This window comes from Oryctolagus cuniculus, chromosome 12, assembly GCF_051225735.1.
Source record: "Oryctolagus cuniculus isolate XC-2025 breed Fujian yellow rabbit chromosome 12, ASM5122573v1, whole genome shotgun sequence".
Lineage (NCBI taxonomy): Eukaryota > Metazoa > Chordata > Mammalia > Lagomorpha > Leporidae > Oryctolagus > Oryctolagus cuniculus.
In genome coordinates, this window is record NC_142878.1 from 21,644,466 (window position 1) to 21,670,401 (window position 25,936).

General features: G+C 44.0%; 1 protein-coding gene across 2 annotated transcripts in view; it reads left to right on the plus strand.

Annotated features, from left to right (window-relative positions):
• The window catches only part of GCH1 (GTP cyclohydrolase 1), a 72,927-nt gene extending 48,696 nt beyond the window's left edge, over nt 1–24,231 (plus strand). For both annotated transcript variants that reach the window (XM_089309688.1, XM_051822887.3), the window contains 5 exons: nt 3,989–4,098; nt 5,995–6,050; nt 20,498–20,529; nt 21,714–21,798; nt 22,227–24,231. In XM_089309688.1, the coding sequence (XP_089165814.1) occupies nt 3,989–4,098; nt 5,995–6,050; nt 20,498–20,529; nt 21,714–21,798; nt 22,227–22,353 (410 nt within the window). In that variant the 3' untranslated portion in view covers nt 22,354–24,231. The remainder of the gene's footprint in view (nt 1–3,988; nt 4,099–5,994; nt 6,051–20,497; nt 20,530–21,713; nt 21,799–22,226) is intronic.
• The last annotated feature ends 1,705 nt before the right edge of the window (nt 24,232–25,936 follow it).

Sequence of the window (25,936 nt, forward strand, 5' to 3'; positions counted from 1 at the left end):
CTGGTGTCGGCCCAGCAGCGTTCCTTGCTGTCATTGCTCAATCGCTAATAACACGACAAAGGTCCACTTTCAGGCTGACGTTGTGTGGCGTGGCTGGAGACAGACCTTTGCCTGCTGGAGGCTATGTTGGTTTCCCAGAATGCCACAAACCCTCGTCTCCAGGGTTACCTTCCTGCTGCTGATAACAGGCAGGAAATTAAAACAATCTGTGATAGTGTTTTCTTCTTATTATCCCCAGACGGCAGCTTTCAGATATGTTGGAGCAAAACACAAATATAGCCAGGGAACTTCATTATTGACAGAAAATGATGTGGCTAGGTCAAGTTTATAGTCTGGGTTCATTTTAATGAAATGGGATACAGGTGACATATTTGTGTTCCACTGCCCCATGAAGCATTAGGCCATATTGGGGGTTACTAGCTTTTTTCTTCTCGGTTTAATTTTAAGTGGTAAAACAACATGATTTCAACATCATATCTCCATAGTAACTTATATTCAAAGATGTCTTCCATCCATATCTCTTTTTTCTCTTAGTTCTTTTTTTTTTTTTTTTTTGACAGAGTTACAGTGAGAGAGAGAGAGAAAGAAAGGTCTTCCTTCCGTTGGTTCACCCTCCAAATGGCAGCCACAGCCGGCGCGCTGCGCCGATCCGAAGCCAGGAGCCAGGTGCCTCCTCGTGGTCTCCCATGCGGGTGCAGGGCCCAAGCATTTGGGCCATCCTCCACTGCCTTTCCGGGCCACAGCAGAGAGCTGGCCTGGAAGAGGAGCAATCGGGACTAGAACCCGGGCTGCGGGCGCCGCAGGCAGGGGATTAGCCTAGTGAGCCGTGGCACCGGCTCTCTTAGTTCTTTATAGGTAATCATTTTGGCTTTTTTTTTTTTTTTTAATTGAAAAGCAGAGCAAGAGGGAGGGAGGGAGGGGGAGGGATTGAGATAGACATCTTCCACCCACTGATTCAATCTCCAGATGGCTACAATAGCCAGGTCTGGGCTTGGCTAAAGCCAGGAGCCAAGAGCTTCTCCCGGGTCTCCCACATGGGTGCAGGAATCCAAGTATCTGGACCATCTTCCTTTGCCTTCCTAAGTGCATTATCCAGGAGCTGGATCAGAAGTAGCAGAGTTGGGACACAAACTCTAATACTGAATGCTGGAATCACAAGCAGCAACTTAACCCATTGCACCACTACACAGTGAGGGCTGACTTTTAATGTGTGTCCTGCAGTTGTCCTAAGAACTTAGAGTGAGGATAATCTCATTCTTTGCAAGAGAGAATGAATCTTTGCTGTGTTCAGTACTTCTCTCTAGTTGTTTAAGAAGCATTTCTTGTTTGTTTTTACCTTGATGATTATTTCCTGTGTGGCTAAAGATTTTAGAAAGTTATACAAGACAGTAATGATTTTCCCCCAAAGAAACCTTTTATTTAATGAGTACAAATTTCATAAGTACAACTTTAAGAATATAGCGATTCTTCCCACCATACCCACCCTCCCACCCCCACTCCCACCCCACCGCTTCCTCCCTCTCCCATTCCCAGTGCCATTCTCCATTAAGATTCATTTTCAATTAACTTTGTACACAGAAGACCAACTCTATACTAAGTAAAGATTTCAGCGATTTGCACATGTGCACACACACACAAAACTGAGAACTAGTTTTACAGTTAACTCTCAATACAACTCATTGAGGTCCTGCATGGGGAATTAGTACACAATGACTTCTGTTGTTAATTTATCAATTAACACTCTTATGTATGATATAATTGATCACCCTAGGCTCTTGACATGAGCTGCCTAGGCTATGGAAGCTTTCTGAATCCACAAATTCTGTCAGTATTTAGACAAGGCCATAAGCAAAGTGGAAGTTCTCTCTTCCCTTCAGAGAAAAGTACCTCCTTCTTTGATAACCCCTTCCTTCCAGTGGGATCTCACTCATAGAGATCCTTCTTGTAGAATATTTTTTGCCACAATGTCTTGGTTTTCCATGCCTGAAATGCTCTCATGGGCTTTTCAGCCAGACCAGGAAGACTTAAGGGCTGTTTCTGAGGTCAGAGTGCTGTTTAAAGCCATTGTCATTCTTTGAGTCTGCTGTGTGGATGCTTCCCATGTTGGAGCATTCTCTCCTTTTTAATTACATCTGTTGTAATTACCAGACACTTGATCTTAAGTAATGCTGTATCAAGAACTTGGGGACAACCCGTAATACTTTGGGGAACCTGAAGGATATATTTTTGTACTTTCAGATTTATGAGTAAGGTTAGAGCAGAGTATTCACAACAGAAGTGTGCTTTTGGAGAAGGAATATTTACTGAAAGAATGACACTGAGATTTTTCCTCCCTGCATTTTATGAGCCACTTCTAGATGTGGTGAAGGTGTCTGCCTGTGTGTGTCCATACCCTTCACAGTTCCTGTCATTGACCACACTAAGGACTTTTCCACAACACGGTCAACCAGTCACCATGGTGAGCATGACAACTCAATGTCGCTGAGCCCTGTTGGCGTGGCAGGGCAGCCACTGAAGATTAGGGCTGAGCGTGGGCTTTTGTTCATCTCCCTGTGACTCACTCAGCAGCCTGCCTTCCAGGGGAGGTACAAACAGGGGGCTGTCCCCATCTTGTCCCTTCTGTGCCTGTCCTTGGAGATCACACAGCCAGGTGCCTTGATGCATCTCTTCTGGCAGGCTGTGCAAACACTGTGCAGGTTTTGTTCTTTTGTAAACATTTATCTTACAAATGAGAGATCATGCTGGAGTTCTATGTGCGTGTGACAACAGAGTGGCAGGGTTTGCTGTATGACAAGCATTCCCCTATGACACCCCCAGGCACCCCCTGATAATAGTACCACAGCTGTCACGTTACAGTGAAGATTGTAGCTCGTTTCCCTTGATCCCTTCTCAGCTTCTGGGCGAGGATTTTCTTTTTAAAATATTTATTTATTTGAAAGAGTTACAGAGAATGAGGGGGGAGAGTCAGAGTTACAGAGAAAGATCTCCAATCCCCTGGTTCACTCCCCAGATGGCTATAACGGCAGGGCTGGGCCAGGTTGAAGCCAGGAGCCACGAGCTTCTTTCGGGCCTCCTATGTGGGTCTGCTGCTTCCCCAGGCACGTTAGCACGGAGCTGGATGGAAAGTGGAGGAGCTGGGCCTTGAACCAGCCTCCATATGGGATGACAGCACTGCAGGCCCCGGCTCTGGCCCCCAGGTTGTTCTTGCAGTCGCAGAATGGCAGAGAGCTCAAAGCTCCCCTAGGCTCCGGCTGGTTCACCTGTTTTGCAGATGAGGTAGTTGAGGCTCCATCAGGGCAGTTTGAAAACATTGTGTTTGCTTGTTTTTAAATGTCTCTTGCATGCCTAGCCACCTTAGCCAGTTTCCACGGCTCACACAAGATACGGCTCCTCCCCCACAGTCTCCCAAACAGGCAGCCTGTGGGATTATTTCCCTACGAAGGTGAATGCTAACAGTAACTCTGAAGTTTGCTTGCAATAACTGGATGACTTCTTAACAGCAGAGAATTATCTGGGGGCACTGAGAATAGAAGTCAAGTTTACAGGTGTCTGGCTCCAGCCCCGGGAGGCAGACGTTAAGGATTAATCTTTTGCTCAGATGTGGTTTTCTGTATCTCCACCACAGAGAAATCCTAGGTATAAGGAAATGTAAGGAAGAAACAGAGTTGTTTCTACCACCAGAAATAATCAGATTGATTTTGTCCTAATTCCTCCCTTGCTCCCTACTTTGCACTCATTCTGCAGATGTATTTGTGATTGCACGTTTTTCTTGTAACACTACATCAAGAGTTTTTTGATATCCCCTAAAGGAAAGCACCAGTATTTTGTTAGGGAAAAATAACTCTCTTAATGTGGATTTCCGTTCTGTTTTAGTGAGGATTAGCATTATTCTCATGTTGCCCGTCGGTTCATGTTTACCCTAGTAGATTTTCTACACTGGATTGTTCTGTAAATCCAGCACTGTGGCTAACACAGCCTCTGGTTTCAGATGTCCTCAACGATGCTATCTTTGATGAAGATCACGACGAGATGGTGATTGTGAAGGACATAGACATGTTCTCCATGTGTGAGCATCATCTGGTCCCATTTGTGGGAAAGGTAAAGTCTTCGTTGTCGGTGCGTCATAGTTCTAAAAGGCACAGTGAAAGCTGAAAGATTAGGAAAATGGCAGTTGTCAGCTGCTCATTCCCAATATCCCATTTATTCATAGTTTCACAGAAATATTTACGCTATCGATCTGGCTGATCTCGTAACTTAAGTGAAAAAACAGAGAAACTAGATGACCTTCAGAGATAAGACTTTACTGTTAAATAACAAGTTAATAGGTTAAGATAAGAGGTGAAAGTTGCTCTTTTTTTTAAAAAAGGTAACTGTAGGCTCTGAAAATCCCTGTCCTTTATTTTGGCTGAATGATGTTTGGTCAAAGATACACGTATGTACAGTGTGGCACGAGCAGTAATGAGTGTGGAACTGCTTGTGACAGAGGCTGTGCTATTGGTGTGTGTAATTTCTTTGCAACACATGCCAGGAAAAATGAATCTGCTGCAACCTACGTTTTTGGGAATATGTAGGTACAGGGGTGGAACCTGTGTGGCCCGTGGGCCATTTAAGGAAGGCCTGTGAAATCGCTGGCTCTGGTCTTGCCAAGGCAACCACAGCAGGACTTGAAATACAATAAATTCTGCTAAATGCTAAATTTTTTAAAAGATTATTTGAAAGGCAGAGTTACAGAGAGGCAGAGGCAGAGAGAGAGAGAGAGAGAGGGGTCTTCTGTCCACTGCTTCACTCCCCAAATGGCCGCAGTTGCCGGAGCTTCGCCAATCTGAAGGTGGCGGCTTCACCCGCTACACCACAGTGCCTGCCCTATCAAGCTAATTTTTAAGTTGACAATTTTGTATGGTTCGTGAATGATGTTATAAATGTCCAAATGGCCCCTGGCAGAAGGAAGTTTGCCCCCGCCACTACCACTCTAATTTTATTTTGTTTTGATCTTAATAAGTGTTTTTTTTAAATTATTGATTTATTTGAAATATTTGAAAGTCAGAGTTACACAGAGAGAAGGAGAGGCAAAGAGAGAGGTCTTCCATCCGCTGGTTCACTCCCCAATTGGCTGCAAAGGCTGGAGCTGCCCCAATCCAAAGCCAGGAGCCAGGAGATTCTTCCAGGTCTCCCATGTGGATGCAGGGGCCCAAAGACTTGGGCCATCTTCTACTGCTTTCCCAGGCCATAGCAGAGAGCTGGATTGGAAGTGGAGTAACTAGGACTCGAACCGGCGCCCACATGGAATGCCGGCACTGCAGGTGGCACCCTCATCCACTATGCCACAGCGCCAGTCCCTGCTTTATTGTCGATGGGACATCTATGTCTTAGGAGCCATTGCTTGGATTGGGTGTTGTCTTTGGGATCGCGCTGGTTAAGCCGTGTTTCAATTCTTCAGTGAAATGGTGCAGGATCTTCATGCCCTTTGTTTCACATTCCCACTCAAAGGTCTGCTCTTGTCCACAGCTGATCTGGATGCAATGGCTGGGGCCCCTACCATGCAGAGAGCTTGCTCCTCTTAGATTTTCAGTTGGGATTTTGTAAGCTGAACCAACAGAGATGTCTGTGGTGTTCGCTGTTGTTTTTTTCTGTTCATTTGCTAATGTTTTGCTGTTAATTGTCTACCCATTTTGTGTGTGTGTGTGTATTGAATGATTGATATATATTTATATCTCACATTCAGATTTTTCTCATGTATTTCACCAGAAAATGACACAGATCATGTGATTGATAGACTCGTTCTCACATGTTTTCCTTTTACTGTGTTTGTGTAATTTTAAAAATGCGTGTGTAAGTGCCTCATGGTCTGAGTCTGAAGCTTCCAGACGTTTCCAGCCGCGCCGCCGCCGTGCCGGACCGGCTGTGGGTGCACTGTGTTCTGCCGTGCTTTCTCACTGCGTTGCGGAGCTGGGCTGCGTGTTCCCTTTGCTCACGGTTGCTGTGTTTTCTCTGAAGGTGCATATCGGTTATCTTCCTAACAAGCAAGTCCTTGGCCTCAGCAAACTTGCCAGGTAAGGGGGCTGCATGGTGAACAGGAAGACAGGTGGGGAGGGCCTGCCCGTGTAGGTTGAGAATCTCTCGTCACACTTGCTTTCTCTACTCGATGGCTCCAACTCGGAAGCCAGGGTGAAATTCATCTCCGATTGCAGAGGCACACACGCTTAGCAGACCTCAAACACGAGCACTCCTTTCTTGGCATCCCCGTTGCCTCCCCCACCCCAGCCCACACCCCTGAAATCTCAGCTCACCCCTTTGCTTCCCTGGAGAGGAGCTGAGGTTACCCCTAGTGCATCCTCTCGGCCATCGGGGGGGGAGGGGTAGCTCACAGTGAGAGGTGGGAGAGGAAACGTGGGCAGGGGGCCGACTGCGCTGCAGCGTTGTCAGACTTCAGGCAAATGTCCGGTGAGCCCTGCCTTCTGCTGGACCCGAGAGTCTCCAGGTACACCTGCCTGCCTGCCTGTCCGCATGCAGGTTCTTTGCCTCTGCAGGTGCAAGACCACGCCTGCCTTGGTTCTGCTCAGCCTTGCTCTGAGACCAGGTTCACGCTCTGCCCCTCTCTCTTTCTTTCATTGTCTTTTCTGTTCTTTATCCTATGGATTCATGCCTTTAGGAACCGTTCGGTGCCACTGTTTTTTATTTGGATTTCAGGAAGGCGAGGTGGTGCGTGTGTGTGCTCACCTGTGTTTAACCAGAGGTCAGAGTGAGCGTCTGTGTTTGTGGACCTCTGATGGGTCCCCAGCTGCAGTATTTTATTGCCCTTAATTACCTTTTTTTTTTTTTTTTGCTGTGTTTGCAATGTCTCAGTTCTGAGATAGTGAATCTTGGGTGGTGGCACTGTGCTGGGAGGGGAGGGGTGTGTGTATGTGTGAAGAACAAATGGAGCTGCAGTACACGGTCAAATGGCCTTTTTAATAAAAACCAAGCAAAGTTGGCAGAGTGTGGTTGCGGCTCCGGTGGCTGTCTCGTGATGGGATGTGCGCACCTCTGTGGCGGGGCGACTGCGCTGTGGCTCTGCTGCTCCCCGGCTCTGCCCCCGGCTGGGACGCACCCCAGCCCAGCAGCGGGGTCCCCATCCTTTCCAGTCCCGTGGTGGAATCTCTACAAGGGACCCAAGCAAGCCGACCGCTGCCCTCCACCGCGCTTCCGTCCACTTTGCTTTCGCTGCCTGTTTTCCTTCATTTTCCTTGGGAACTGGGTAGAAAAGGGAAATGTAACTTTCCCACTTAGTGACCTCATCCCTGCCCAGCCACCTTGCCACCAGACAGGGCTACTTGGCACACGAATGGACAGACGATGGCTGTTAGAGCTGTAACAGCTGGGCTGAGGTGAGGCTCTTACGCCCATCCAGCAACAGCCGGGCTTCTCGTGGAGGGAGCCATGCCCGGCGGCAGTGCCAAGGGGAGGCTGGGAAGGGTATTGGTAGTGATTGGCAGTCATTCAGCTGGCTCTGGTCTCTGTTAACGAACCTCCTGCCAGTGAGCTTCTCTTTTACATCACGATATATAACGTGGAGTTCGTGTCCACTGTAACAGTCTCGTCACTAGAAGCGACTGTTAAGCATTTTACACTGCATAGCTGTGGGCGGGCGTCCTGCCTGTGCCTTGCCTTCAGTGGGGTCACCAGCCCCACCCCTTTTCCACTGAAGCCTGCGACAGCCCGTCCAGGTTGCAAGGCGCCGTCAGCACGTTTCCTTTAATATTGTATGAAAGCGGGCAGACCACTTAGGTCTTGGCATAAACAGACTTCTCTAAAGATCACACTTGTCGGGTGAGATGGACATGAAACGGGACATGGATTCTACAGTGCCCCATTGAGGTCACGGGATAAATGGTAATTGAAGAGTAGAAGGGTCTTGTCTTGGTTATTTCTTTCCCAGTGAAAGGAAATGATCCCAAGTGTTTAAGCTTCTATGAAACAATACAAAGAAGTTGATTATTAACACAGGGATTTATCCTCACCGTAATAGGATTAACATTTAAGAATAAAATGGAACTACACCAAATAACTGAGTGTATGTTACTTTCAAATATTTTGTAAAAAAAAATTGAATAATGGGTCTGTTAAGCAGAAAAGACTGAGTTTATCCAGCTGCTTATTCCTTGTAAGAAGGAAGAATATTTTTAGGGAATAAAGAGTAATAAAGAAAGCTGAATGTCTTAGCAAAACTTTACTGCTCATTTTAATCTTGTATGTGAAGTCTGTTATATGCTTGCCTTTAAATGAATGACCTTTTAGTGCCGGTGAAGTCAAATATCAAACGGTAAAGCCTTAAGTAACAAGAAAATGCCAGAAGGGAGTTGATCTGGTTCAACTCTAGTAGAATTCTAGAATAAGCTTAGTTTGAACAGAAATTCCTTTTGTTTCTGAAAATGTATCGAACATGTATTCATTGTCTTGCCTTAGCATAACTGAGTGAGTGTAATTAAATTTTGAGTTTAGAATTGGAGTCCCTCGGGGTAGTCATGGCTAATCTGCTTACTGAGTCCCCACTGTGAAAAGACACTGTACCAGCTGTTTGATGCCCAGAGAGAAGTAGAACATAGCCACCCTCAGGGAAGGTACACAATACGGGGCAGCAGGTGCCACAGAAATGCCTGCTTCAGAGGAGCCATAATGGCTGTGGCCTGGTGGGGTTGAAGAGATCCTGAAGTGGAAGGACGAGCAGAAATCTGAATGGGTACAGTTAATGCATGAACAAAGGCAAACGAGAGGAGGAGCCAGGCATAGGCCAGTGGGTGTGGACCAGATTGATGGGAATAGATTTAGGCAAGTGTAACTGGGAGCTAGAAAGATAGGGTGGGCATTAGCTTATAGAGGGAGTATTTTTTCTCTATTATAAAAACAATGTTCTAACCAGTTACATTGAAATACAAATGAGTGAAAAAAGTGAAAGATTTTTTCATTTTGCTTGTTCCCCAGAGTTAAAGCTAAAGATTTCTTTTTAATATCTTCTTGAAATCTATGCAATCACAAACATATAGCTCTTTTTTTTAAAAAAAATTTATTTTATTTATTTGAAAGAGTTACAGAGAGAGGTACAGACAGACAGCGAGGTCTTCCATCTACTGGTTCACTCCCCAAATGGCTACAACGGCCAGAGCTGTGCTGATCCGAAGCTAGGAGCCAGGAGCTTCTTCCAGGTTTCCCACGTGGGTGCAGAGGCCCAAGGACTTGGGCCACCTTCCATGCTTTCCCAGGCCATAGCAGAGAGCTGGATCAGAAGAGGAGTAGCTGGGACTAGAACCGGCACCCATAGGGTAAGCCGGCACTTCAGGCCAGGGCTTTATATGGGACCAGCGCTGTGGTGCAGCTCTTAAAAACTAGCAAAACAAACAATGGAAAAAGGAGATCATACTTCATGTTCTGTATTGCAACTTGCTCTCTTTTTTAATTAAAATACCCTTGGAGTTCTTTGGACATCTTTGAGTCCAAAAAGTCCAAGTTCTCTTTTAAGGTACACAGAATTTCTTTGGTTGAACAATTCATTTAACCGGTCTGTGGTATAAATAAGTGTAGTTTACAACCTGAAACTGCCGTCAAAAAAAAGGAAAAACATGTTTTGCTGAACATGTCTTTTGTGTATTACCTTTGCATGCAGTCAGTGTATCTAAGATAAATTATCAGAGTAGAACTTGCTGGGTTAAGAGTAGCGGTATTTGTGATGTTACCGAATGTCTCTCCAAAAAGATCATGCCAATCTATACTTCAATAACAGAGAAAAAGTCTGTCTTCACCCCTTTGCCAACTCTGGGTTCCATCATTGCCAGTTGATAACAACGACATCCATGTTTTCATTTGCAGTTCCTTTGTAGGCTGAGGGTGAATCTTCTGGAAACTTTGTACTTTTCCCAGTGGATTGCATGGTTTTTTTGGTTGTTGTTGTTTGTTTTGTTGTTGTTTCCCCCCTCCCCAGAAACCTTTTATTTAATGAATACAAACTTCATGCTTTTCATAAATACAACTTTAGGAATATAGTGATTCTTCCCACTGTGCCCACCCTCCCACGCATACTCCCACCTCTTTTCCTCCTCCCTCTTCTATTCCCATTGCTATTTTTTACTAAGATCTATTTTCAATTAAATTTATACACATAGGAGTAACTTTATTCTAAGTGAAGAATTCAACAAATTGTGTGAAAAAAAAAAACTATTCCTCAATAGTTGAGAAGGGCTGTTTTGCATCATAAAATGTCAATTTCACTTCTATAGATTACATTTTAGATGCTTTATTAGTTATCACAGATCAGGGAGAACATATGGTATTTGTCCTTTTGGGATGGGCTTATTTCACTAAGTATGTTTTCCATTTTAATCTATTTTGGTGCAAATGATAGGATTTCATTTCTTTTTAACTGCTGTGTAGTAGTTCATGGTGTATATATCTCATAATTACTTTTTTTTTAAAAAAGATTTATTTATTTATTTGAAAGTCAGAGTTACACAGAGAGAGGAGAGGCAGAGAGGTCTTCCATCTGATGGTTCACTCCCCATATGATTTTTATGTGTTGATTTTATATCCTGTTACTTTACCAAACTCTTCTATGAGTTTCAATAGTCTCTTAGCAGAGTCTTTTTGGATACCCTATATGTAGAATCATATCATCTGCAAATAGGGATAGTTTGACTTACTCCTTCCCAATCTATATCCCTTTGATTTCTTTTTCTTGCCCAGTGGCTCTGACTAACACTTCCAGGACTGTACTGAATAACAGTGGTGAGAGTGGGCATCCTTGTCTGGTTCTGGATCTCAGTGGGAATGCTTCCAATTTTTCTCCCTTCAATAAGACACTGGCTGTGGGTTTGTTATAAATTGCCTTCATTGCATTGAGGAATGTTCCCTCTATACTGAATTTCTTAGAGTTCTCATCATGAAAGTGTGTTGTATTTTTTTTTTTTTTTGGACAGGCAGAGTTAGAGAGAGAGACAGAGAGAAAGGTCTTCCTTTTTCTGTTGGTTCACCCCCCAAGTGGTTGCTACGGCTGGTGCATTGTGGCTGGCGTGCTGCGCTGATCCGAAGCCAGGAGCCAGGTGCTTCCACCTGGTCACCCATGTGGGTGCAGGGCCCAAGGACCTGGGCCATCCTCCACTGCACTCCCTGGCCACAGCAGAGAGCTGGACTGGAAGAGGAGCAACCGGGACAGAATCTGGCGCCCCAGCCGGGACTAGAACCTGGTGTGCCGGTGCCGCAGGCAGAGGATTAGCCTATTGAGCTGCAGCGCCGGCCAGTGTGTTGTATTTTATCAAATGCTTTCTCTGCATCTATTGAGATAGTCATATGTTTTTGTTCAACGATTTGTTAATGTGATGTATCACATTGATTTGCGAATATTGAACCATCCCTGCATACCTGGGATAAATCCCACTTGGTCCTGGTGAATGATCTTTCTGAAGTGTTGTTGCATTTGATTAGCTAGTATTTTGTTGAGGATTTTTGCGTCTGTGTTCAGGGAAATTGGTCTATAGTTTCTTTCTCTGTTGTATCTTTTTCAGATTTAGGGATTACAGTGATGCTGGCTTTATAGAAGGAGTTTGGAAAGATTCCTTTCAATTGTTTTGAATAGCTTGAGAAGAATTGGAGTTAGTTCTTTTTTAAACGTCTGGAAGAATTCAGCAGTGAAGCCATCTGATTCTGGGCTTTTCTTTGCTGGGAGGGTCTTTATTATTGATTCAGTTTCTGTGTTGGTTGTTGGTCTGTTTAGGTTTTATGTGTTTTCATGGCTCAATTTAGGTAGTTTTTCTGTGTCCAGAAATCTATCCATTTCTTCTAGGTTTCCCAGTTTGTTGGCATACAGCTCTTTTTAGTAATTTCTGATGATTCTTTTTATTTCTGTGGGGTCATTATATTTCCTTTTTCATCTTTAATTTTATTGATTTGGATCTTCTCTTTTTTTTTGTTAGTTGGGCCAATGGTTTGTCAATTTAGTTTATTAAAAAAAAAGATTTTCGTTTTGCTGATCTTTTGTATTTTGGGGGGGTTTCAAATTTTTGTTTATTCTCTAATTTTAATTATTTCTTTTCTCCTACTACTTTTGGGTTTGGTTTGCTGTTTTTCTAGGTCCTTGAGATGCATTGATAGCTCTTTTATTTGGTGCCTTTCTAATTTCTTGATGTAGGCACCAATTGCTATGAACTTTTCTCTTAACACTGTTGTTGCTATAGCTCATAAGTTTTGATATGTTGTATTGTCATCTTCATTTGTCAAGAAATCTTTTGACTTCACTTTTGATTTCTTCTATGACCTACTGTTCATTCAGGAGCATGTTGTTCAATCTCCATGTTTTTACATATATTCTAGAGATTCTTGAGTTGTTGATTTCCACCTTCATTCCATTTTGGTCAGAGAAGATGCAGGGTATGATTTTGATTTTTTTTTTTTTAATTTGCTTAGACTTGCTTCATGCCTAGTATGTGGTCTATCCTAGAGAAAGTTCCATGCACTGGTGAGAAGAATGTGAATTTTGCATCTGTAGGATGAAAAGTTCTGTAGATATCCATAAGGTCCATTTGGTCTATAATATTGATTAAATCTGCTATTTTTTGCTGATTTTCTCTCTGGCTGATCTGTCCATTGCTCAGAGTAGAGTATTGAAGTTCCCCATTTCTATTGTATTGTAGTCTATGTCTCCCTTTAGGTCCATTAATGTTTCTTTTAAATAGCCATGTGCCCTGTAATTAGGTGCATATATGTATGTAATAGTGACATCTTCCTGTTGAGTTGGTCCCTTAATCATTACATAGTGCCCTTCTTTGACTCTCTTAACAGTTGTTGTGTTAAAGTCTATTTTGTATGATATTGGGATATCTACACCAGCTCTTTCTTGGTTTTTGTTAGCATGGAATATAATTTTCCATCCTTTCACTTTCAGTCTGCATGCATCTTTGTTGGTGAGATGTGTTTCTTGTAGGTAGCAAAAAGATGGGTTTTGTTTTTAATCCATTCAGCCAGTCTGTATCTTGTAACTAAAGAGTTGAAGCCATTGCATTCAAGATGACTATTGATAAGTAAAAACTTAGCCCTGCCATTTTTCTGTAAATATTCTTATTTTCTTTAAATTTCCCTTGTACTTTTACTGGGAGATTTTTCTTTCTTTTTTATTTATTTGAAAGGCAGAGCCACAGAGAGGCAGAGGGGCAGAGGGGCAGAGGCAGAGAGAGGTCCTCCATCCGCTGGCTCACTCCCCAAATGGCTGCAGTGGCTGGAGCTGGGCTGATCTGAAGCTGGGACCCATCCACCTCCTTCGGGTCTCCCATGAGGGTGCAGGGACCCAAGTACTTGGAGCCATCCTCTACTGCTTTCCCAGGCCAGAGTAGAGAGCTGGATTGGAAGTGGAGCAGCTGGGACTCGAACTGGTACCCATATGGGATGTGGCATCGCAGATCGAGGCTTTACCCTCTGTGCCACAGTGCCAGCCCTGGGAGATTGTCTGCCTTCATTTTCTTTCATAGTGATGACCACGTCTCTGTGTTTCTGTGTGTAGCACATCCTTAAGCATCTATTTTAAGGCTGGATGAGTGGTGAAAAAGTCTTTCAATTTTGTTTGTTATGGAAGGTCTTTATTTCACCTTCATAAGTGAGAGCTTTGCAGGGTATAGTATTCTGGGTTGACAGGTTTCTTTTTTCTTAAGACTTGGAATATTTCTTGCCATTTTATCCTAGCCTGTAAGGTTTCTGATGAGAAGTTAGCTGAGAGTCTATTTGGAGATCCTCTGAAAACAATCTGACATTTCTCTCATACACATTTTAGAATCTTTATGTTTTACTGTGGAGAGTTTGACTACAGTGTGTTGTGGTGAGGATCTTTTCTGGTCATGTCTATTAGGAATTCTATGTGCTTTCTGTACTTGAATGTCCCTGTCTTTCTCCAAATTAGGGAAGTTTGCTGTAATTATTTCACTAAAAAGGCCTTTAATCCGTTCTCTTTCCATTCCTTCAGAAACTCCTAAGACCCGTATGTTTGGTCATTTGATAGTATCCCATAGATCTCCAACACAGTTTTTTTAGTTTTATTATTTCTTCCTTTTTTTTTTTTTTTGGTCTGACTGTAATATTTCCAGAGATTTATTTTCTATCTCAGATATTCTTGCTTCTGCCTCACCGAGTCTTTTCTTAAAGCTTTCCACCACAATTTTTACTTTTATTTAATAAATATAAATTTCCAAAGTACAGCTGATGGATTACAGTGGCTCCACCCCCCATAACTTCCCTCCCACCCACAACCCTCCCATCTCCTGCTCCCTCTCCCATTCCATTCACATCAAGATTCATTTTCAATTATCTTTATATACAGAAGATCAATTTAGTATATATTAAGTAAAGATTTCAACAGTTTGCATCCACACAGAAACATAAAGTGTAAAATACTGTTTGATTACTAGTTATAGCATTAATTCACATTGAACAACACATTAAGGACAGAGATCCTACATGAGGAGTAAGTACACAGTGACTCCTGTTGTTGACTTAACAATTTGACACTCTTATTTATGGCATCAGTAATCTCCCTAGGCTCTAGTCATGAGTTACCAAGGCTATGGAAGCCTTTTGAATTCGCCGACTCTGATCTTATTTAGACAAGGTCATAGTCAAAGTGGAAGTTCTCTCCTCCCTTCAGAGAAAGGTGGTACTTTCTTTGATGGCCCGTTCTTTCCACTGGGATCTCACTCGCAGAGCTCTTTCATTTAGGTGTGGTGGTTTTTTTTATTTATTTTTATTTTTTATTTTGCCAGAGTGTCTTGGCTTTCCATGCCTAAAATACTCTCATGGGCTCTTCAGCCAGATCTGAATGCCTTATGGGCTGATTCTGAGGCCAGATCCACTGCATTTTTAATTTGTTCTATTGAATTCTTCATTTCCAATATTTCATTTTGATTTCTCTTTAAAATTTCAATTTCATGGGAAAACTGTTCCTTCATGTCATGTATGAATTTCTTTAATTCATGGATTTGCTTCTGATTATTTCTAAGTAATCCTATGATCAATTTTTTAAATTCCATTTCTGGCATTTCTTCGATCTCTTCAGTTTCACATTTTAAAACTGAAGTGTTGTGTTCCTTTGGAGGTGTCATGTTGTCTTACTTATTCTTGTTTCTTGAGCTGTTGCATTTATTTTTGGGCATTTGTGGAGATACTTGTATTTTTTCCCCTCTGTCCTGTGGTGGCTTTTATCTTTGGACTGTGATTCTGTGGCTTAGTGGAGTGTCTGTTGTTTCAGTGAATACCTAGAGGCATGTGGTAGCTGTGGCCAGGGAGCTCTGTTCAGTACTCCAAGGTGAAAGGAGTATCTGAGGTGACACCCAGATTGGGCATGTTAAATCTTTCTCCTTAATCAGAGGGGAGGATTTTAATCTGCTCCATTGGCATAGTCTCACACTCACCTCCAATCCTCCAAGGAGATCAATGCCTGGGCGCTACCCCAGTGGGTATAATATTCATTTGCATTGCCACAAGAACCACACAAAGGATCCAGTCAGTCCTTGGTGTGAGTACGGATCCTGCAGCAATGACTCTTACCAGGTTATCAGGGAGCTCTGAGTGTGTGGAGCCACCCTCTGTGACTACCCAAAGACCCAGCCACACCCTGTGCTCTCACATACAGGCACAGTGTTTTCATAGTCCCAGCACACAAGGCTCCCACAATCATGATCACCCAGCCCCTTCTCAGTTCTCCTGGCCAAACACAGGTGTCTCTGCTTGGCTGTTGGACATGTGGACATGAGCAGGTGCAACTGTTATGTATGTCCAAAATGGCACCTACCCTTTCTTGGCTAGTTACAAGAAGCTGGCGTCAGGTGTTCAGGGAGAGAGAAATGTGCTCCTCCCCTTCGTTCTCTTCTAGGTTGGTCGGTACACTGTCCCCCACAGGGCTCTCAGCCATACTCACACCAGGCTCTTCCCACAGCTTTATTGCCAGTGGCTTGGGCTGTTGCAGTCTGGTCTCACCCCACTTCGAAGCCTGTGCTGAAGCTATCAGTTGCTATCAGTTGCTGAGGTGTGCATCCATACCATCCACATAGGTCCATAGATTCCCTCTAATTTGCATGGAATTTCCTCTGCTATTTTCTCCCTAACTCTTCCCTGATTGGACTCTGTTTTTTTTTTTTTTTTTTAAACTATCTTCCCATAGATTAGAGCAGTAAGTTCCCTCCCTATTCTGCCATTTTTTTGTCCCATTAGGGCCTCTTGCCTCTCCCCAGGACTATATGTTAAGCTCCTGGCTTCCCTCTGCCTTACTCTCTTAGGGTCCTTCATTCTGCCCTCATCTACTGCTGGATTTTTTTTTCCCTCTAGTGTCCATTTAGTCATGCTATTCATCCATGGCTTTTAAGATAAAGTTCAAAACTCAAAGAATTGAAATCAAAAGTCTGAAAGTGAACTGCTAGGCCAGATACCTACCCTAAATGTAGCTTTTAATTGTATTTTCCACAAACTTTTTTAAGTACCTTTGTCTAATGAACTTGAAGAGAGTTCTAAGAAAGTGCACAGAATGCAACATAGACAGGTAGAAAATATTAATGAGGATTTAAGATACATGTATTTAATATGCCACTAACTGGAATTTTTGGAGACAGCAGAGGTAATGGAGTAGTTGGAATATTGGAGAACATAATGGCTGAACAAGTTTACTGAATGTATGCAAAATATCAACCTCCAGAGTCAGGATGTCATCTAAGTCCCAAACAAGAAAAGCAAAGTTAAATTCCTACCTAGACACAACGTAGTAAACTCCAGAGTACATACACTCAAAGCAGCCATAGAGGAAAATATCAATTAGTTATGTAGTAACAGTGGTTAGACTGAAAGTAGGTTGGCCAACAGCAATATTGAAAGGCAGATGAGTGTAAATGTAAAACTAGAATTTGTGACAAATACCTGTCAACAGGTGACATTTTGAGAACAGGGACAAAGTAAAGATTTTTTTCAAATCAAAGGCAGTTATATTAAATGCTAAAAGACAAGGTAAATTCAACATCTATTCCTTACTTGAGAAAGACAGAATACAACAAATGCTGGTGAGGATGTAGGGGCAAAGGTGCCCTAATCCACTGTTGGTGGGAATGTAAACTGGTAAAGCCACTATGGAAGATAGTATAGAGATACCTCAGAAATCTAAATATAGACTTACCATATGACCCAGCCATCCCACTCCTAGAAATCTACCTAAGGGAAATGAAATAAACATATAAAAGAGCTATCTGCACCCCCATGTTTATTGCAGCTCAATTCACAATAGCTAAGACATGGAATCAACACAAATGCCTATCAACTGAAGACTGGATAAAGAAAATATGGCATATGTACACTATGGAATGCCACACAGTATTAAAAAAAAGAAAATTAAATCTGGTCATTTACAACAAAATGGATGTATCTGGAAAATATCATACTTAGTGAAATAAGCCAGTCCCAAAAGGACAAATACCTTATGTTCTCCCTGACCTGAAATAACTAATAGAGCACCTAAAATGAAATCTGTAGAAGTGAAATTGACACTTTGAGAAGCAGTGACTTGAACAGCCCTTGTCTTGACTGTTGAGGAAAAAGTTTTTTTAATACTATTTGTTGAACTCTTTATTTAAAATAGGGTTAAATATATGTGTATGAAGTTGATTGAAAATAGATCTCAATAAAAAGTGGGAGTAAGAGTGAGAGGAGGAAAATTGATTGAGAGTGTAGTCAGAGGGTAGACATGGTGGGAAGAATCATCATGTTCCTAAAGCTGTGATTATGAAGTGTGTGAAGTTTGTAATTGTAAAGCTGTATAGTTCTGCATACATTCCTACAGACTTACTTCTAAGGGTACAGTTTAAAAACTTGCCATGGGACCCCAATTCCCTTTAAGCTAGGTGATAAAAATATCATAAGTGTTAAAGTGATCATATGGATAGGATTAAGGGTCTGATAATAATTATACATAGAATTAAAAAGGATTGAATGCTCCAACATGGGAAGCAGTTCACACAGACTCATAGAATGACAACTGCTATAAGTAGCACTCTGGTTTCAGAATCAGCCCTTAAGGCATTCTGGTCTGGCTGAAAAGCCCATGAGAGCATTTCAGCCATGGAAAACCAAGACACTGTGGTAAAAAATGTCCTACATGAAGGACCTTGGTGGGTGAGCCTCCAGTGGAAAGAAATGGTCATCAAAGAAGAAAGTACTTTTCTCTGAAGGGAGGCGAGAACTTCCAATTTGCTTATGGCCTTGTCTAAATATTGAAGGAGTTTGTGGATTCAGAAGGCTTCCATAGCCTAGGCAGCTCATGTCAAGAGCCTCAGATGATCACTGATGTCATACATAAGAGTGTTGATTGTTAAATTAACAACAGGAATTACTGTGCACTATCTCCCCATGCAGGTCCTCTGTCCTCAAAGAGTTGTATTATAACTATGTCTAAGTGCTCTCAAAAGATGTATCATTCTTGGGTGCTTCGTTAAAGTTAATTAAGTTTCTAAAAAAAAAAAAGTGAAGTTATAGTCAAGATGCAATGACTTTGAACAGCCCTTGTCTTGACAGTTGAGGAGCAGGTTTTTTTTGTTTTCTTTTTTTCTTTCGTGAAAATTGTTGAACTCTTTACTTAGTATAGCATTGGTCTTCTGTGTACAAAGTTAATTGAAAATGGATCTTAGTGGAGAATGGGACTGAGAAGGGGCGAGGGAGGAGGAGGAGGAGTGGGAGTGTGGGTGGGAGGGCAGGTATGGTGGGAGGAAGCACTATATTCCTAAAGGTGTACTTATGAAATGCATGAAGTTTGTATTCCTTAAATAAAGGTTTATTTGGGGGGGTGAAGAATAAAATAGAATAATCTAGGAATAAGAATTATGAACTCTGTGAGCACAGGGAACCTGTTCACCAAGTAATCATGTGGACTCCATCAAAGTCCATGTGAATGACCTCCAGGGGTGAGGGCAGCCCTCTGCTGGCAAGTGGCAGGTGCCATGGGTGACAGTCACATAGTCAAGTGTGGAGTAAACCGCTGATGCCCAGTGCTACCCACCATTGTCCAATGCTGCCCTTGAGTGCTACCCAAGGAACAAAGGACGAATATGAGAAGGAAGACATTACCTGCTTAAACCAATGGCGTCTCATACTTGTGTAACACATTAGCCACCTGGAAAACTATCAGGAGTAATGTACACACAAATGTGACCCAGCAAAAATATGACATAGCCCCTATCTAGGATGGAAACCACCTTTTTCCCAGGTTTCTGTTTAAAAGAATATAGTCCTGTCCTTTGGATACCACATTCCTTTGGCAACTTGAAGAATCAGCAGGGCTCCTGTATTCCAGGGAGCTCTGGCTGAGTGGTGAACAGGATGGTGTGCCAGTGACTGTTGGCTCCAACAAGGATGGAAAGTCCTCAGTTCTGTTTGAGGGGCAGAACTGAGGGGAAGAGCTGTAAAATTTTCTTGGGAGAGGTGATCATTAAATTGAGTCCAATTCAGGATGCAAAGGCTAAGATTTACAAGAGATCCTCAGCATGGTTCGTTACTATCAAGTGGGCGATCCACATGGCGGTCCTTGATTCTCACGCGGAGAGGGAGAGCTGTGGAAGCAGAAGACCCACCAGCTGACAGGTGGTGGTCTGAGACCAGGAGGCTTATGTTTTTGGGAGGTGAATCATGCTACGTGCTTACATAAAGCCGTTTTGTAGATGTCTGAAGAAATCTAATCAGTTCTAATCTGATTACCCTAATAGATTTAGTTGGTGCAGTAGTTGACCTGCTGTTAATTAACAAATAGTCCTTTGATTTTAACTTAAAGCTTTGGTAAAATATGATTAATGAGAATGCTTGAGACTTGGCCTAAAATTGATGACTTAGGAGCTTTAAAGTGTTGTTTTTGTGTTTTTCCTAAGTGAACATTACACTTGGAGACTCATTTACACACTGCCTTTCTCTCTGTGTCTCTGTCTCTGCCTCAGGACCTAAGGAAGCACCGTTCTGTATGGTGGCCAGTGGGCTCCTTCAGACCACATTTCCCTGTGGGACTTGTGTTTTTCTATCCTCTTCCCACAAGCATTATCCCTGCCCACACCCTAGTATTGCTTCAACTGTGTCCCCCCCACTTTTTTTTCTTATGGCAAAGACATTATTTTTTACTTTAAAACCTTATTTATGGTGTTTATTTTTGAAAGGCAGAAAGGGATCACTCATTGCTGTTTCACTACTCAAATGCCTGCAACAGCCAGGGCTGGGCCAGGCCAAAACCAGGAGCCGGGAACTTCATCCAGATTTCCCACATGGGTGGCCGGCACCCAAGTTCTTGAGCCCTCATCGCTGCCTCCCAGGGTGTGCAATAGCAGGAAGCTGGAATTGGAAGTGGAGCCAGGACTCCTCCCTAGGCGCTCCCATGTGGAATGTGGGTGTCCCAAGCACTGTTGTAACCACTATGTCAAAATGTGCATCTTTCTTCAAATAATTCATGATGAACTAACACCCCCATTCTTTGTTTTTGCAGGATTGTAGAAATCTACAGTAGAAGACTACAAGGTAAACTTTAAAAATCTCTATTTACAGAAAATGTTTTTCTTGTATAAAAATTTTATTGTAAGTGTAATAAAATTAAAGCCTCATAGGAAAATAAGAGCAGGACTGCTGTGTTTCAGGCCTCCAGGAGAAATCTCTTGCCTTCTCACATCCATTCACTTTTTTATGCCCATACTGTTTGACTGGTACTTTGTATTCTATTGAACAAGAGGATCACATTTCTATAATTGGCTTCCCTTTCTTTTTTCTTGTACTTTTTGTCACTTAAAAATCTTTAGCATTTCCCCCATATTCATGTAGGTATTTAGAATTCAAAGTGTGTGCCATGCCAGCCCCTGCTCCAGTAGGCCAGTAGGCATCTGGGCATTTTGTAAGTTCTCAGCCGATGCACTGCTGCAGGGAACTCCCTTGCATGTACATCAGGACGTGTTGTGTTGTTCAGCACAGGGAAGGGTTATTTAAATCACTGGTTTTCTGCAGTAATCACACTGCAGCACTTTCGTGGGTCCTGTTTCAAGCTTTTTTTTTTAATGTTTATTTATTTGAAAGGCAGAGTTACAGACAGAGGGAGGGAGAGAGAGAGAGAGAGAGGAAAGAATTTTGCATCCACTGGTTCACTCCCCAAATGACTACGATGGCCTGCTCTGTGCCAGGCTGAAGTCAGAAACCTGGAACTCCATCTGATTCACCCACATGGGTGGCAGGGAACCCAGCACTTGGGCCATCTTCCACTGCCTTCCCAGGTCATTCGCAGGAAGCTGCATTGGAAGTAGAGCAGCTTGGACTTGAACTGGCGCTCATATGGGATGCCGGCATCACAGGCAGAGGCTTAACCTGGTGTACCACATGGCCAGCCCAGGGATGCTTGCTCCTCAGTTGGTCCTCCTGCACATGGGGGAGACAGTTGCCACTCCAGTCCCTTCCTCCCAGGGGTGCTGGGGATGGAGGAGGGCTGGCCTCGTGGGCTCCTGAGGTCACTTCAGCGTCTGGGCTGCAGGTGAGGGAGTTGAACAGAGGCCTGCGCATGGCCCAGTCGGCAGCCGTGGGAGAAGGGTGGAAGCTGATGTGTCTTGGCTATTAACTCTCAACAGATGTCTGCTTCTTAAGACTTGAGGTGTGCTGGGAGGAGAAACGCTCCCGGCGGTGTAGGTCCGACTCTCACACTGAGCTCCTTGTCCTATTCGCAGTTCAAGAGCGCCTCACGAAGCAAATTGCCGTGGCGATCACAGAAGCCTTGCACCCTGCTGGAGTTGGGGTGGTGGTTGAAGCAACGTAAGTCCATGCCCGCCATTCACAGTGTCAGAGCGAGCGACGCACAAGTTGATCTTCATAGCTGGGGCAGCCCGGTTTTCTAGATCCAGGTGGTACTCTACAGTTGCCACTGTCACCGTGGGTTTCCATCTCTGAGCCTGAACCCCTTTCGCCCCTTTGATTTCCTGTGGCGCTGATGTACAAGCCAGGGAATGGGAGAGATTTTGGTGTGTGGGGTTGTGGAGGTGCAGGGAGCTTTGTTGCAGAGATGCATAACCAGGAGCGGGTTGTCTTCTCTTGGTGTCTCCTTTACCACTCATGAAAGAGTGGTAGACAGCCTTCGGGTGAGAAGGGATCTTGACCCACTTGGTAACCACAATCTGAGGTTAACCCTTTGTCAACTTGCTCCTTAAAAGCATCTGAACGACCTTTGCTCTCTCGTTTCGCAGACACATGTGCATGGTAATGCGAGGGGTGCAGAAAATGAACAGCAAGACTGTGACCAGCACCATGCTGGGCGTGTTCCGGGAGGACCCCAAGACCCGGGAAGAGTTCCTGACTCTCATCAGGAGCTAAGCGCCCGCCCGCAAGTGCCGCGTGCTCTGTAGGGCCTGTGGACTTGTCTGTCTGCTCTCCGTTGTGTGTGTATTTGCCGTGATGTTTGTTCCTTGTCCATAATTGTATTTAAAGAATTATTTATAGAAAGTCAAATAAAATAATTAATAAAGGGGTGAGTCCTCTACTTTCTTCCTGCCACCTTTTGCCGGCAACACTAGTGAGAACAGTGATGGGAATTATGTGCACAACACCACTGCCACTTGGCTAACTGGAGGCTGCTGGGAAAGAGGAGAATTTGCCCGTTTCCTGAATAGTGTGGGCCCATGACCCAAGCTCAGGAGGGCTGGGGTGGCCAGAACTCTGCCCGATCTGCTGGGTTTTCCTCCTCTGCTAAAACCTGGGCCACAGTAAGCCTGTGTCGTGTGCATCGCTGCTCTGTGAGTTCCAAGTGCAACTGCGATCATGTTTATTGAAACACCAGGGACATTTTCCCTGTGTATATTTTTATTTTTTAGCCCTCCAGGTGTTGTGTTAGTCACCAGGGGAAGGTGGTGGAATATCCATGGTTTTGATTTACTGTGAGTTCAAAAAGGCACATGTCTACCTTCTTTCTTTTTAAATTCAAGCGCAGGGTCTTAGTTCCTGGAGTTGTTTATGCGTGGCTTCTCATGTCAACATACAGGGATTTAGACATTGAACTCTCTGTGCCTTTGAGGAGAATACACACCATGTAAAGTGTGGACACTTAGGCCTTTTATTTTATAAGGCTCAGTCTTGACCCTGCAAAGAACTGGTCTTCACACTTTGACCTTTAGGGGTTCCTTGTGAGCTTACTTTGTGTGTCCCTCGTAGGTGCCTTAAAACATTTTACTTTTGATCTTATGAAATGGTTTTCTAAGACCTTCCCAACACCTGAGGCTGCCTGTCATGGTCAGTGTGCAGAAGCTGGCGTGGGCTCCGGGCGTCAGGATGTGTGCCCACTGCTCTTTGCATTGCACCACTCCTGGAAGCGCCCGGCCTTGAGTTCGCCTGGGGTCCACATGGGTCTTGTCTTGGGTGTGACTCAGGGCGGTGATGTAGGATTGTAGTCCCGTGAGTCATTGCCTTGCTCATAGATTTCCTCTCCTGGGGCAGCATGGGCCAAATGAAACCATAGAACCCCAGCCTCCCCTCAAACACAGACCCTCAAACACAGCCCCCGAGGAAATCCTCACTGATTGACACATGCTCTTCAAATTGATCCCATTTCCTTCAGATGAATTAACTGCCTTGCTGGTTTTCACTTGGCATCCTGTCTGCCAATTTAATGCTTTTTAGCTCATCATGGGACAAGGTAGCAGAGGTTTTATTTTATTTTATTTTACATTTTCCCCTACTTCCCGCATTTCCTGGATTTTTCTGTATTTGGAGTTTCTGTGGTACAGTGGTGATTTTTGAATTCCTTTAAATTTCGAAGCTGGTGTAAACATCAGCCCGCTTAATGTTTAGACATTTATAGGGAGAGCTCTAAGCACTCAACTTGTGTTTGGTGTGTTCAAGTCAAAACAAATGTAACTTGGAGGAACCAAAGACATTGTTAACTATGAATTCATCTTTCTGAGGCCATGTGTATCCTTTTTCATGACTGTCTTAACGTTCCCTTGTAATGTTCTTATAAAAGTGTGATGTAGCCACAGGCTCTTGTTTTGTTGGTCAGTGTCATGTCTGTTCCACTGTCCTGTGTCCTGCTTCAAAATGACATTTTCATATCCTTGACATTGAGTCCATTTGGGGGATTTTTTAAAGAATTTAAATATACTGTTCAATGAAATTGTTAGCATTTCCTGTATGTGTGTGTGTTGGTGTGTGTATGCTCCTGAAGTGGCTCTGTTTAAATTATTAAATTGTTATAACTTTGTTCTTGTGAAGTAATTTCTTTTTCAACCGCCAGGATAAACATCATATTAGATTATTTTGATTATATTCTGCTTTAGCAATAATACCCGTTACAAGGGTTTTCCTAGCCATGAAGCTCTCAGAATGGAAATCTCAATGGTAGCACAAAGTAACCCTGGGCTCTGGCTGTTTCTCTTTGCTGTGGGTTGGGGGTCTTACTGCCTTCACCCTCTTGCTGGTTACGGGGTGGGAGACCTGGGTGAGGGTCGGACCTCAGAGGCCCTCACAGCCCTGTTGTCCATCCCTACATTGAGGTAACCGCAGCCTTCTGAGAAGTGGCCCTGCCTCTTGTATGGGCTGTAGGGATGGCGGCGCCTGGTGGGACAAGGAGAGACCAGGGCTTCCTCCCCTTTCCTAGGAAGAGTGCACCCTGGGCAAACTGGAGCAGGTGCAAAGGGTCTTGCTGCCACCTGTCTGTCCCATGCCCAGTGACCTCCATTCCCCCTTGTTAGAAGTTGTCTCCTTATTCCCGGCTCCCTCTGGGCAAGGCTCCCACCCTCACTGACGGTCGTCATGTGCAGGTGCTGGGGCCCCAGAGCAGCTGCTGATGCCGGCAGGGTGCTGCACGCTGTTGGGCAGCCAATCTTGTCACCCCGGCTAGGATCGCTTGCTGGTAAAGCCACCTCTCAGAGATGCCAGAGCAGTGAGCCGCTCAGCTAAGTCCAAGGCTACTGACCCTGAAGACTGATTGGCTTGTTTCTGAGCTGGTCACTCAGCGGAGGAGGGGTTGCAGATCTCACGGCCCTTAAAGATGCATCCATTTGAAAGGTGGAGGGAGAGAGAGAGAGGGCGAGGGCGGGCGAGCGCTTTAAATCTGCTAATTTATTCCCCAAGGCCTATAACAGCCAGAACTCAGCCAGGTGGAAGCCAGGAGCCAGGAACTGCATCTGGGTTCCCATGTGAGTGGCAGGAACCTAAGTTCTAGGGCCATCACCTGCTGCCTCCCAGGCACATTAGCAGGAAGCTGGATTGGAAGCAGAGGTGGGACTCTTCCAGGCACTCTATACGGGATGTGAGCATTCCAAGCGCTGGTTTAACCTGCAGCGCCACGACGCTGGCTGTCCGGTTTTTAGGAAGGCTTTCCACGGACACAGAGGACTTGGATTCTGCGGGAGAAGCTGGATCGCCTGCTGCTGCCGTGGAGTGTGAAGTGTGGAGGCGTCACAACAGGAGTGTTCAAGGTGAAGTGTGGATACCCGGGCAGCCCATTCCTCCCGGGGGCACCTGCTTTATTTCAGTTTCCATGACGGAAAATAAAAACTGCACAACAGTCAGGGGACAAGCCCTCGTGGACTCCTTGCTCAGCTTCTAGAAGTCTGAAATCACGGCCTCTTGTTCCTTCTATACCTCCACTCCCTCTGGGATCATTTCACAGCACACCCCAGGACATGACGTCATTCACATGTTTCATGTCATTTTGCATGAAGTGGAGTCATGCAAAAAAAAAAACAAAACAAAACTAGATGCATCCACTAGCACAAAATATGAAGTCTTTAGTGACAGACATCTGGTCAGCATACAGTTTCTCCCTAGTGTTTCATACTTGTTTGAGTAGTTTATTGGAATCAAGGTACACATGAGATCCGTACATGATACTGGTATCTCTGAAAGTTTCTTATGGACTCTTCTCCTGGTTCCCCAGTTGATGAGGTCATTTGCATTTGGA